We start from the raw sequence: 13,139 nt of genomic DNA on the forward strand, positions 1-13,139 counted from the left end.
AACGGGCAAATGAGAGAAGACGATACATGAAGCGACGGCGTAGTAAATAGTGTATACCAACCCCAAGCTGCACCTGGTAATCGGTAGTTTACTGACGTTAACTGCCGATATCGTCCGTTCCCGCCGTGCCGTCGTCCCGCCGTAAGCCCGTCCCATTTGCTGCGTCTGTCCCCTGATGAAATAAATTGTTTTCCTGTGTTCTCCCTTCCTATTCTTTTATTTTCTTTGTTCTTTCTTTGTTTTCCGTTCAGTTTGCATTCGACAGATACCATTCAACCCCGAGGCCCCGACGGGCACCGGACTGCCTCCCACAGGGGCGTCGGCTGTCTGCACAGCTGGGCTGAGGCATCTGTCTCCTCATTTACGCGTACTTTTGCACACTGCAGTTAAAACTTCTTTTAAATTACATTTGGAACTGCTAAAACACAGACGAACCCACAGGCAGCCTGCTGCCGCCGCCTACCTCCGCGTCTTTCCCTAGGTCGAGAGACGTGGAGTCGGCAGCGACAGCAGCAGCAGTGCTTGACGAGATTAATGGCAAGCTGTAACCATCAAAATTTACTCAAGCTTTCATAACGTTCTTTATATTTTGTGGTTTAATGCTGTAAAATAGAGTCAGCTGGTGCACTGTGGGTGTTTCTACCTCCATTTCGCTGCCTTCGGTCTGCCTGCCCTGCCCGAACGGGCGGGCGCGGTGTGTGTTGGGTCGTGCCCAAGGGAACAACGCTAAATAAGTTCAAACAGCCACAATACACCAAAACCTCCCGTATTATTATGCGAAAGTTAATGGTAGAGTCAACTAGATGCTCCCCCTGACTTAATAGCAACCGCCATCAAGACCGGCTCCCGATTCTGCTTTCAACAGTATCGGCAGTTTCAGAAGTGACTGCTGGCAGATAGAACTGCCGGAGTTTATCATCAGGCTTCTTTAATTAATTCCCTTAGTGACTACATTTCAACAGATACATTTCAACAGATCATCTAGACCTCGGTGGCAGCAGAGTTCAACACCCCGCAGCCCCTCATCTCTAGCTAAGCATTCTGGTGCCCGCCCTTGATGTGTAATGCACACCAATTACAACAAATAATGCACATTCAAGCTCAATGGCCTGCAGCGGTGTAAGCAGCAGTTCTGTGCCATTGAGGGGAAGACGCACGTTATACGCTACACTGCCTCGAACACCCGTGCTCTACTATTTATTGACGTTTAACGACTAAAACTCTGCATTTGCTTTTCGTCGAAGAAAATGACACGAACTCAGGCATTTGAATAGATGTTTGGATTATCAAAGAGTTGACGAACCAATAGAATAATTCTCGTTCCGACCCTCCTCATCTTAAACTAAAACCGCTCCGCTCGTTCGCTGTTATATCTGCAGAAGCAGTGGAGAAGTATTAAAAGAAATGCATCTAACAAACATCAATAAGAAAGCCATATACTAATGACGAATAAAGAAAACAAAGCGAAGGAACAAAACCAGCACAAACCGAGGGAAGCCAAGGACGCAGCACCCATCAGAAAAAACAAACAAGAGGAGCAAACAGCGGAGACAGTTGAAGGGAAGAAGCGAAGAAGTAAGCAAACTGAGAAACAGCTAAGGAAAAAGGCAGGCACGCAGACAACAAGTACACCCCTGATCCCCCCTCCCGCTGGGTGGCTGGTCATTTTGGTTTGATGGTATTAGCTTAGAAGTCAACGGTCTTAAACCGCAATGTGCCCAAATGCCTATTAATCCTTAAACTAAACCCTAGACTTCTTGAATGTGCGTTGACGGTCTGGACACCAGTTAAGGGTATACAGCTTTACGGTTTTGGATTTTGCTGCAGCATTCCTGCGCCAGTATTGCTCCCATAAAGAAAATTGGATTTAAATGCAGTTTCTATGTGCAAGTCTATAAGCATATGATCTGTTTTTGAAGCCGGAAATACAAGATGCTGACTGCTTGTGCCTGTACACTGTAGAGCACGACGGCACCAGCAATTTCTCAAACGTTTCTATTCAAATGCACCGAGCTGCAGGGGATTGGTGAACTCGAGCGGTCTGCAGCAAAAAGCATTCCATGCACCAAAACAAGCCTTTGAAAGAAAAGAACAAAGCGCTCACGTTTCAGCGGCAAAGGTCGCAGGTGCAGCTGGCTGGATGTATGGCGCTGGCGGATACGCTTCTGTGGCGAACTGCCTGAAGCTGAGTTCCTGAGGGGGAAAGCAGAGCCACAGATGATGTACATGTGCAACTATAACAATGCACACGTTGTTAACTAAACACACGGTACCTGCGCTGTAGGCGTGCTCTGCATGTACGCGGGGAGAGGACTGGGAACTGTCACGGCATGGGGAATGCCTGCAAGTTGCTGCTGGTGCAACAGGCGCTGCAGTAGCTGCTGCTCCTGTTGCTGCTGCAAAGGCACCGGCTGCTGCAGTGCTGCTGCTTGGAAGACTGAGGGGAACTGCTCTACCCACGAGGTGTTGGAGTTGCTCCTCTCATTGTGGTCTGGCCAGGAGGGACGAACTGACGAGGGGGACTGCTCAAGGGGCTGAGAGCAGGCATTTTTCATATATTTGTACAAATGCATGCAAGCATGCGTGCATGGGTTGTGGTGTCATCTTTGTTTGCGCTGCGCACTAACCGTGAGCTTGTCAGCGGGGTGACCGTAGCTCTGGAGGTCCGCTTCTCCCCTCGATCCGTTTACGATCGCGGATGTTAGCCGTTTCAGTGCACTTATGCTTTCAGGCTTCAGCAATTTAGTGAAGGCTTGAACCTAAGAAGAGGTCTTTACGGGGTGAACAGGCGCCCCGAGCTGCAGCGGCAGTCCTTACAGATCGTTTAAAGTCGTTGTACTCGTCTCTGGGAACTTATGATAGTGCGAATGAGAAGAGGCTAAGGCAATAAAGCTGAACACTCAATACCTTCAACAAATTTTGGCATAGTCGTCCCTCGACCTGTAACAGGTGTCGCGTAGCGTGAACCGTGTATGCACTGATCGTGAGTGTTTCAAGTTTCATACGTTTTGGCTCCTCTCTTTCGTCACTTCCTGTCATATCCGGCAAAGCAAATCTGTATTGCACCCCTTCATTTTCAATCAAATGGCGAATTCCCTCATCGTGGGCTGCCCGGATTCTGCCAGATCGCTGCGAAATTTCGTAAGTATTTGAAACGGCAAGGAGCAGGCCAGCGAGCACCAGCAGCCCGAAATGCATTTTCCAGTAAAGATAAAGTTAAAATCGCCCAAATATCCCCCATGCAACTTTCACCCCAGTCGTTGCTTCACAGCTGATACGGCCTGTTGTCTAGAAACCCGAGCTGCGCATACACTCTGCTGACCGTCGGAACTTGCTGTTTCCATCGCCTTGAAACAGCAGGAGCAACGGGGGAGAAAGGAGCCAACGTTTTTTGCTGTGTTCGCTTGAAAACGTTATACGCATTTGAGAGCACTGGCGAACAACCAAAGGAAATGAATCTGCAACGTGTTCGATACCATGCATCCCCATGAGGGAGCTTTTGTGCCCACGCTAGTGAGTCTTGTCCCACTGCAGTTTATGGCGTTTCTTTTGCAGAAACGAGAAGATTGTTTCCTCAAGCCTTGGAATATCTGCAATGCCCTTCACAACGTGAAAATTCAACAATAAGCCTTCGGCGTTGTAGTGATTTAGCATGGGGGTGGTGAGTTGCTCGTGCAAGTCAAGCCTTTTCTGAATAATTTCCTTCGTGTCATCCTGGCGTTTGGCTAGTTGTGTCTTTCCTCCGCAGTGCACACAGTCTTTCTCAGGAAGTATGGCTGGCAGACTGAACGGTGGGTCGTAGATGTCTGCCACGTTGAAACTTTCCCCGCAAGTTGTGCAAATTCTCCTTCCCAAGAGCTTCTTCAGAAGGATTTCAGCAGGTAGATGAAAATTAATGCATGCATCCGGCGGCGCAAAGCTGTGGAGCGCTTCCGCCTGCTGCATATTTCGGGGGAACCCGTCAAGGATCCAAGAGGATTTTTGTGCAGAGCTGCCCATGTGTTTTTTGCAGAGCTCGGTTGCAACAGAATCGTGAATCAAAAGCCCCTGTTCAACACAGCACTTGGATACTCGAAATGCTTCTTCGTCCTGACGAAGATAGCTGTCTCTCGATTGATTCACAGATGCACGAGAGCTGCACGCGGCGAGCTTTGCTCTAATCAGATCGCCTATAGAGACGTGGCGTATTCCCCACCGTCTCGCCAATACCTTTCCGTATGTCCCTTTGCCGGAACCTGGAGGCCCCGAGAAAATCAGCACAAGGCCTCTCCGTATGCATTCTTGTCGTGTTGACATTTCGACTGAGAGATGGTCCCCTCAGCAGCCTGCATATTCTTGCGCTCAGGCGGTGCATCACACCAACACGCACACAAGCCAATGTCTGAGCATTGTTTATTCAAATGGAAAGAAGAACAAAACAACTGCAATGCGGTGCAGGGGTCAGTAGTCGGCACGCCTCCCGAAACGCCGGCGTGAGCCAGTGGCCCTTGAGCCTGTATTTTGCAGAAGTTGTTGCGCACTACACTTTCTCTGCAACAAGTTGTTGGTAAATAAGCAATGAAGAATGAAAAGAAAAGCAACAGACACACAACTCTGGGTGTTGTCAGGGACCTGTCTTCTTGGCCTCGCCCCGCCACGGCAGTCATTCAGCCCCACAGTCTGCTGAGTGCTTTGCTCCGTTGGAAGTGTCGTTAACGAATTCAGCATTGTTGATTTGTTCATTTTTCAAATATTTACTGCCGCATGCAGTGACACAAAGGCGACTTTCCTCCATGCGCGCCGCCCCCCTTGGCTAGTCACTGCACTAACTGAACTGTGTAGTTAGTGTTGGGTGGGTGGGCTGGATTGTTTGGGGTGTATCTGCAGCTGATCTGGTTGTCGTTTTAGCTCTCACGAGGTGTAGATAGAGAGGAATAAGAGGGAAAGAGAATATGGCGCGGCCTTCGCTGCTGTCTGCTGTGGAGTCAACAGCCCTAATAAACAACTACTGCAGCGAACACCACCAAGGCAAGCTCGTTTGTACAATTGATTCACGAAAAGGCCGCACTCTGCGCGCCACCCGACCATTTCAAGTCGGGGAACTCATCCTGCAGGAGCCTCCACTGCATGCAGTCCGCCTCGATCCCGAAAATGCCGCATGCACCAAGTTGATGCAACTCTGTGAGCAGCGCTCGTTCACACATCCAGCGATTTGGTGAGCTCAGCAATAGCTAAAGGAATTCTCCGGCCTTTGCTTTAGAGGTAGCAGAAGCAGCTGGTGCCAACGCTCTCGCCGCTGCAGTCGTGTGGCGGTGCTGTCGATGCACGCCTAGGCGTGAAGCGGCTGTTTGCTGATGCGGCGTGAAACAGAAGGGGCACCCTTTCAAAAACCGGCTGCTGTATGCACAGGTACTGGTGCGCTCTGAATTCAGTTTTGGTAGAAGGCCGAGATCTGCCTGTTGAGGGCTTGCAGGCGATAACACGCCGCCAGTATGACCTTCTGCGTATTCTCTTTATACCCGAGGCGGTGAAGACAAGCTCTGAAGGTAGGACACGGACACTCACGTGTAGGGCAACCACCGTTGCTTGGCGGAGTGGTTCTCGTTTCCACTGATGCTGCTGCTGTTGTTGCTGCGCTGGACGCGGTTGCAACTCGCAGCGGTTACTCTTGTTGACTGCATGGGCTTGCGAGGGATCGTTGAGGACATTGACATGGAAATAATGATTCAAGTGAGCTGCCTTAGGATAACGAAGCAAGTTGCGTGCATATTCAAAGGGGCCGGGGGGGGGTGGGCTAATGGCACCATCTGTGATAGTGCTGTGCAGGTGTGGCTGCACAACTGCTTTGAGCACCACCAGTCGCCTGAAGGCTACGCGATCTATTTTATGCCTTCTTTCTGTTCTCACTCGTGCCTTCCCAACGCCCTCTGGTGTACGGACAACGACTCGAACTTCCGCTTCTTCCCCCGCTCCACCATACGGTGCGGAGAGGCCTTGTAGCAACGAAGATAAAATGCACACAGCTTGTTCAGCGTGTCCTTGTGCAGCTCACCACACACACAAGCAGCAGCTCGGCGCAGCTAGGGCTAGCTTTTTTAAGTAAGGTCCAGAGACGCTAAGCACGAGGGAAGGCGTGCGCTGCGTTTGATGGCCTCTCATCTGCTGCTATGGGCGACACTGTCGTGAAACGGATTCTGTCATGGGGGATGCTTGAAGTTGTGCTCAGAGCGGGAGATGAAGTGACGCTGACGTACTTATCAGAAGATGACATGCTGCGCAATACCGCACACCGGCGGCAACTGCTTGAAGGTGCAAAGGACTTCAAGTGTATGTGTGAACGGTGAGGAAACAAACAGAATCGCCTGCGCAATAGCGCGCCGTACGTATGCAGCGGCAGCTGTCACATGAGTGAGGGTCTTCAGGTGCACGTCTCCGGTCGATTTCTCGCGAGGCTTCCGCTGCCCGTGTTGCCGCTCAGGCGTTGTTTACGTGCAGTGAGCAGATCTCTCTCTTTGCCCACGACGAACGCTGCAGCACCACCAGCAGCCGTTAGGAGCGGCGGGCAGCACATACTTATGCTGCAGCGCAGCAGCAGAAGCCAGGCAGTTTTTGAGAGGATATCCTGCTGCCGTATAAAGAGGCAGAGATCTATGGCTTGGTATTTGGCCTCCTGGCGTTTTCTGTTGTTCTGAACAGCGCGGATGAGACAGGGACGGAGGAGGCGTTTGAAGGGGCTCTGCTGAATGCGCAGAAGGCGGCTTCACAGATTCCCGAGGAGCAGGGGTTCAGGCCAGACAGCAGCAGCACCTCAGACTCTCCCATTCCAGATGAAAGAGCTCCCGACACATGGAGGCAACCGCTGGCCCCGCAGCAACTGTACCCTGAGACTGCGCGGGGTTCAGGCGAAGTGTATGGATGTAAACAGGCAGCAGTGGCCGCAAGCAGCATGAACCTGCATACAATATGGGCTCGGCTGTTAACTCAGTTGCGCGAAGATACGCCGCATGGGCACGAATCAAGTGCTGCGTCTGCAGTCGCTGGTGGGGCAGCTGCTGCTCCCGTGGCTTCTTCATTTTTTAAACAAACGAGCGGTCTTGCCTCGGCCCAAGTTGCAGTGCAGGTTCTGCAGGCCCCGCGGAGTGGTACATGCTGCTTCTGCCGCACTATGTGGACAGCCAGCCAACGACGGCGAGCCTTGGCCGTAGAAACGCTCCTTGAGGTTGTCTTCAACAGTTTAGACAACCCTGAGTCGGAGTTGCGCGATGGTTCAGACCACTCCCCCGCAAATAGCCTGTCGAGTGTGGCAGGCTGTTCAGACAGGCAGAGTCATGAGGGCTGTACTAATAGTATTGACTCAGGTGAGAAATGCGTTATGGATGCTGCTCGGAAGCACAACAGCATGAACGCTTGCATCGTGCTTAGCAAGCAGGCAGTATGCGTTTCGTGTGAGAATTTCTGAGAGCTTTGTTCTGCTGGAAAACCTCCACAGATGCCGGCGCCTACGAGTTGCTGCAGCGGCTTGAAGTACATGAACTGCTGCGCATCATGAAGAGAAAATGGCACTTGCTGGAAAAGAACGAAAGACGCGTCGTTGACGCCATCATCAAACTCACATTCAGCACGCACTGGTGAGGAGCTCTCTGTTTAAACCCACGTCATCGCCTGTTTCTGTCTCTTTGGACAGGCGTAGGCTTCATGGCTGGGGGTTCATGTTAAGGAGGAGATGGTTATGCACCTACATCCTTGCTGTGTTTCAGTTGCTTCCACTTGGTACTTATTTGGTTCTCAGCTCTTGTGCTTCATTCCCTTAATTCATGAATCGATGGGATAGGTGCCGCGCGAAGATTGTTGCAACGACTGCGCGAAAGACGTTGTTCTTCATCAGGCTTGCTGCCCAGTGGTATCGGTTCTTAGAGTCTGCGTCGACGCCTCGACGGAAGCTGCTGCATCTGGACTGTCTAATTTGGCAATACCGCAACCTTTACCCTGGATTGACACCGGCGCTTGCATGGGCTATATGGGACGTGGCGCAAGCGTTATTTTCTCTAGGGGTGGGACTCACGTTTGCCATGGGAGGCGCTGGGTTGTCGGGGTGTGCGTGTATGGACTGAGACCTTTACTCGGTAGCTGAGTGCGCACCGGGGTGCAATCTGTGCGTTTCTTTCGCTGGCGTTGTTGCAGGAGAATTCCAAGCTCAGAAAATGCGTCAGTTTCAGGCGTTTCGCGGACCACTGTATTGTCAGTTCTTACAACGAGTCTGTGTTTATTTTGACAATTCTCTTTGGGGCCGACGGATCTTTCCCCTCCTCCATCGTCAATAACTACTCGGATGCTGTGAATGAATGCTTGGGAAGGGTGGCAGGGCAGACGGCCCCCATATTGCCCAAAACAACAGAATCTTTTGGAGGCCGCCACGAAAGTCATTCCGTGGGAATGGAGCTTAAGCAGCCCATTCAACTCCCTAAAGCATGGCCTTGGTACATCAGTTCGTGTGCAGAGATTGCTGTCGCCACCTCTGCAGGGACGTATCTGATTCCTGGCAGGTGAACCCTGTATTCGTAACTCACCTTCACTTACTCGGTGCTTTCCACTGTGTGTGTGTGTGTGTGTGTGTGTGTGTGTGTGTGTGTGTGTGTGTGTGTGTGTGTGTGTGTGCGGCCGTTTCATTTACTGGTGCTGTATACCTTTGTTGGGGGCGTCCTGCTGCCTAGTTCATATTGGATGGGAGCACTTAGGTGTGTACACTTTGTGAGCTGCTGCAGCGCCGTCTTACAGGCATACGGGAAACCCAGTTGACTGAGCTGTTCCACGGGGTTCGCAGAGCGTGATGCCTGAAATCTCCCCTCAAGCATCACGCGTCATCTGTGTTGGAGCGTGAGTTTGCATTTGCATTTATTCACCTTGCATATGCTGCTTAGCCGCCTGACGCTGGTTAGGTTTTTACCAGACTTGGAACAATAGAAAATTACTGGTATATTTGTGCTTAGGCAGAGCAGTATAGCGTATTGCCTTTGACGAATGTGGCCGTTGCTGCATACGGTCTGCAGCAATATTGATCAAACCTCTCCCTCCAGTTCTCTTCCTGAAAAGAGGCAAAGCCTAACCTGGAGGTAAACAACTCCAGTGCTTCATCGTTTTTCCTTGGGGACGCAAAGTTGTTGAGCAGGGCTACTGAGATACGCTCGTTAGCCGGAAAGGTCCTTTTTCGCCCTAGCAAGTGAATCATGATCCAAGCTGGGCGCATCCAACAAGAGGTACTGCTCTTTTTACAGGCGGCAGCACATCCTGCGCGAGAGCGAAGTTCCCTTAAAACCGGAGCATATTTTGTGTGCACCCGCTGCAACTGAAAGCCTGTGTAACTAATGAACGATGCGGGTGAAGGCACTGCAAATGCGTGCAAATACGTTTGGTATGCCAACAAAGAAGCGCGCTGCACACAATATGCTTTTCATTCATCATATTAGTGCGTTAAGTGCCACAAAGTACAAGATGCTCTTCACTTGTATGAGCACGTGAAGTGTCCCGTAGGGAGACTGCCCTGCGCATACGGGAAACAATGCAGCGGTTCATAGTCTGGAAAACAACAAAATCTCCTGTAATGGTCTTTAATCGTTCATTACAGGCCGCCACTTTATACGGGCAGCGACGCCGATAATGGAGTGAATGCCAGCCAACGCAGTGCTGGCGCAGTTGAAGTACAAGGACGAACGAAATGTGCTGCTGCATCGCACCATCACTTCTGTAAGGAAACTCGCTGTATAGATGCGCGCCTTCTTATAATGTCCACCCATCACGTCACCTCTGGAAGCACTAAGCACCTAGATCGAACGACTTCATGTCAGGCCTCCAGCGGAACACTGATTACAACGCGAGGAGTGATGTGAAACACAACAAAAGCGGCCTTCACCGGGCACGTCGTTGTGCGCTGCTCGAATTTCAGTACCTCCAGAAACGCCTTCAGAACCAACGGAGCCGGAAGCCGGCCAAGACGCTCTTCTTCTCACTTTCCCACCCCTCCCACGAGCGCCCAGGTATCAACGACCGGGGCATCTTCCTTTAGCTTCACGAGGATCCGCAGGCACTCAACCATACCCTCCTCACGGGTCATCCCTACATATATTAGGCGCAAGGCCACCAGGAAAAGTATGGAGCTCTTCTCAGCTAACTCACAAGTTTCTTCGATTGCATCCTTCACTTTGTCCAAAATATTCGCTGGAACACACACGAACAAGCGGTCACCATAATGGTTCGCCCTCCTTGCGAAACCTCTAGGCAGAAGGCGAAGCTTGGCGCTATTGGCCTATCTCGTTCCTTCAAATGCAAGGGAAGACTTACGCGATGCGATGAGACGTCCTGTACCAGAAACTAATTTGCAAATTACTGCGTGGATTAAAGGTTTGTCCTCGCTGTAAATCTGCGACAGGGCACCCAGCAGGAGTTGAAAGTACTCCTGTAGCCCCGACATATTGGCAACTTTCCATGCCAAACGAAGAGCAAAAGCACTCGCCTTTCCCTGACAAACAGCACATCCAAAGGATACACAGTTTACTCACTCAACCGCCTACGCTGCTTCCGGGATCCTGATTTCCATTCTAGAACGAGCCAGTATTCAGCTGCACATGTGCAGTGGCTGTATGTCTCACTATCACAATGTCAGCCTTCTCCCCATCGCCAACAACATAAAGAATTGCCTCTAAATCGGATGTGATATCCTCCCAGTCCTTGTCAGAACCTATTCTGACTGCATGCGCGAACACTTCCAAGTAGTTCAGTAGGGCTTCGCGTTGCCAAAAACTGATGCTTTCATCGGCGGCAATCGGCTGAATCGCCTCCCGGACTGTGCTCCAAAGCGTTAGAGGCGCTGTGCTATCCCGCAGCTCCCACTCTCGTGTTGTGAACTCTGTCCATTTATCTCCGTGCGCTGGTGGGGTAAACAGCCTTTGTAGCAACATGAGGGTTTTTGTCTGAAGACGCAACACCCATTGCAAGCTCCCCGCATAATTATGCTTGCCAGAGAAGGGCGCCCTCTTCAAGGCATCCGTACAGGACCAACTAAACAATCTTGATCCACCGAAAGACGACGCGTGAACGGATGTGGCTCCTAACTCACAGAATGCGAAGACGAGCGATAGTCTGGCTCAAAAACGGCGAGGGCCCTAAAGAAGCCGGATATGGCGCTTAGGCCTTCAGCAGTCACTCGGCTGCGCATTAGGATAACACTGGACTGGTCCATGAACCTTTCCATCAACATCAACTTCGCCACAGGGAAACTCCCCAAGATGGCCAACGCGCTGGCAGGCACATCCCCAAACTGTTGCTTCATGAGCTGCGAGCCACATGCGGCAACACAGAATACTGCATCGTCGTGCAACCAGTGCAGCTCTCTGAACCCGAAAGGAGCAAAACACCAGAACCAGGGATGCCGTCAGCGCAGTGATGCTGGGCTAAGAACATAGGGCTTTCGCCCCTCCTTACATCACCAATAAGATCCTCAGCAGCTTTGAAGTACTTCTGCGTTTTGTTTGCCTCGGTGTCACTGTTCGAGTTGGAGGCGGGATACGGGCAGTAAATGTGCACATTTTGCTGCATGGCGCATCCACCTGCTTTAGAATTAAGAAATTCCCTGCAGATATTGTAGTCAAACTCGACTACAATAACACTTTTCGCCATCTGCAACGGACAACGATCCGCACCACAGTCCGCACTTCCACGCATGGCTTCTATTGAATAAGAGCAATAATACAACAAAAGAAAATGGCACCAAAAGAACATAACGAGTGGGGAGCAGACGCTAGTTGCCACTTAGTGCGCAGCATACTTCTGTTTACGCTCTGACCTTCGCAAGAGAATAAACTTGAAGCCCTAGCCCTAGAACGACGACAGTCGAGTCTTTTGCTGCATTGCTGAACAGCGAAATGCTTCTCTTGAGGCTTTCCAGTTCAACGGCAACTCCATCTGAGCGTTCCCTTTGAAGGAGTTCTGTCGCCACGGCAACGGCCTCCTCTGTAGTGGAGGAATCTGTGATGTGCTCGCCTGAGGTAAGCGCATGCACCTGTGCACTGTACGTACAAAGTTGGGCACACCACAACCAGCTACACTGCCAACAAGGACAACTGAGCAATCCCTCCAACGCTGACCTACTCTTTTCCCCCTCCTCAGTCGTCACATTGGTCAGACCAGATGAAAAGAGGCTGTCCTGCTCTAACAGCAGCTGCATGCACTCCTCATCCGACGCCGGTGTCGCTGTTTCCTCTTGAAGGAAACTGAAAGGACTTGGGCCCTCCCCTCTAAGTAAATCTTTTGCTGTGCATTTACCTGTATGTCAGCAGAGCGCGCAGACACACCGGCGCCCAACTGCAACTACAAGCGCTGAGACGTCAGGAGAGTTGTGCCGTAGAGATATATCTCCTCCGCTCACCTGACTTGCAGAAGACCAACTAATACCTACATAATACTGCCCTATTTATGCATCAGGCAGGCACAGTAGCAGTTGGGTAGGCTTACCAAACAGTGTATGCTGTCGCTGGAGCTTTCGTGCAGTAACAGAAAATGCATCTGCCAGGATACTGATGATCAGCAGCAGGAGTACGTAGGACAAAGCTCCTTGGTGGCCCATTTCTGCTCAAATGCATCCATAGAAGAAGCCTTCAACACTAGCAAGTCCCAGCCATCGGAACTGTAATGGGAGCAATTTCCAGCGGGGACTGCCAATTGTCCATGCAGCAGACGAAGAACTCAATACACATAAATGCACCATCAGCTTCACCGGAAACGATACAAACGAAAAGTCAACGTTCGACAGAAGAGCCACCCAAATAAACAGTGGTTCATGCTGAGCTACTCCGACCTCGAGGCGTCGCGGCCTTGCAACTGCTAAATACTCCGGGTCCAATTCAAATGGAGAAGTTAGAAGAGCTTCTAATTCTGTATAAGAAACTTGTATTATGAGTGTCACCAAGTCATCGGGGGCGGCACAGCACGATGGTGTGCTCCCGGCGCCTTTCCCAAGCCTCGATCGATGCTTGCCTGGGTGCACCCAACGCACGGCCGCCCCACTAGGAATCACTTGGGCGTTTACAGCAGCATCTGACAGAACTACTTTCAATAGATGCAAAAGCACACAAAACTCAAGTTTGGGGGGAGCGGGGGGGGCTGGGGGG

General features: G+C 51.1%; 2 protein-coding genes across 2 annotated transcripts; one reads left to right on the forward strand and one right to left on the reverse strand.

Annotated features, from left to right (window-relative positions):
• Positions 1–4,931: 4,931 nt before the first annotated feature.
• EAH_00037860 (hypothetical protein, conserved) lies at positions 4,932–8,526 on the forward strand (the record flags this gene model as incomplete). Its single annotated transcript, XM_013391990.1, has 7 exons — positions 4,932–5,194; positions 5,389–5,525; positions 5,639–5,960; positions 6,206–6,319; positions 6,676–7,337; positions 7,469–7,607; positions 8,223–8,526. 7 exons carry the CDS (start codon positions 4,932–4,934, stop codon positions 8,524–8,526), a joined length of 1,941 nt encoding a protein of 646 aa, XP_013247444.1.
• A 1,058-nt stretch (positions 8,527–9,584) lies between these two features.
• EAH_00037870 (hypothetical protein, conserved) lies at positions 9,585–12,595 on the reverse strand (the record flags this gene model as incomplete). Its single annotated transcript, XM_013391991.1, has 9 exons — positions 9,585–9,660; positions 9,984–10,191; positions 10,315–10,492; positions 10,623–10,943; positions 11,090–11,305; positions 11,455–11,649; positions 11,816–12,012; positions 12,121–12,294; positions 12,484–12,595. 9 exons carry the CDS (start codon positions 12,593–12,595, stop codon positions 9,585–9,587), a joined length of 1,677 nt encoding a protein of 558 aa, XP_013247445.1.
• Positions 12,596–13,139: the final 544 nt, after the last annotated feature.

This window comes from Eimeria acervulina, genomic scaffold, assembly GCF_000499425.1.
Source record: "Eimeria acervulina Houghton genomic scaffold, Eah_scaff422, whole genome shotgun sequence".
Taxonomy (NCBI): Eukaryota; Apicomplexa; class Conoidasida; order Eucoccidiorida; family Eimeriidae; genus Eimeria; species Eimeria acervulina.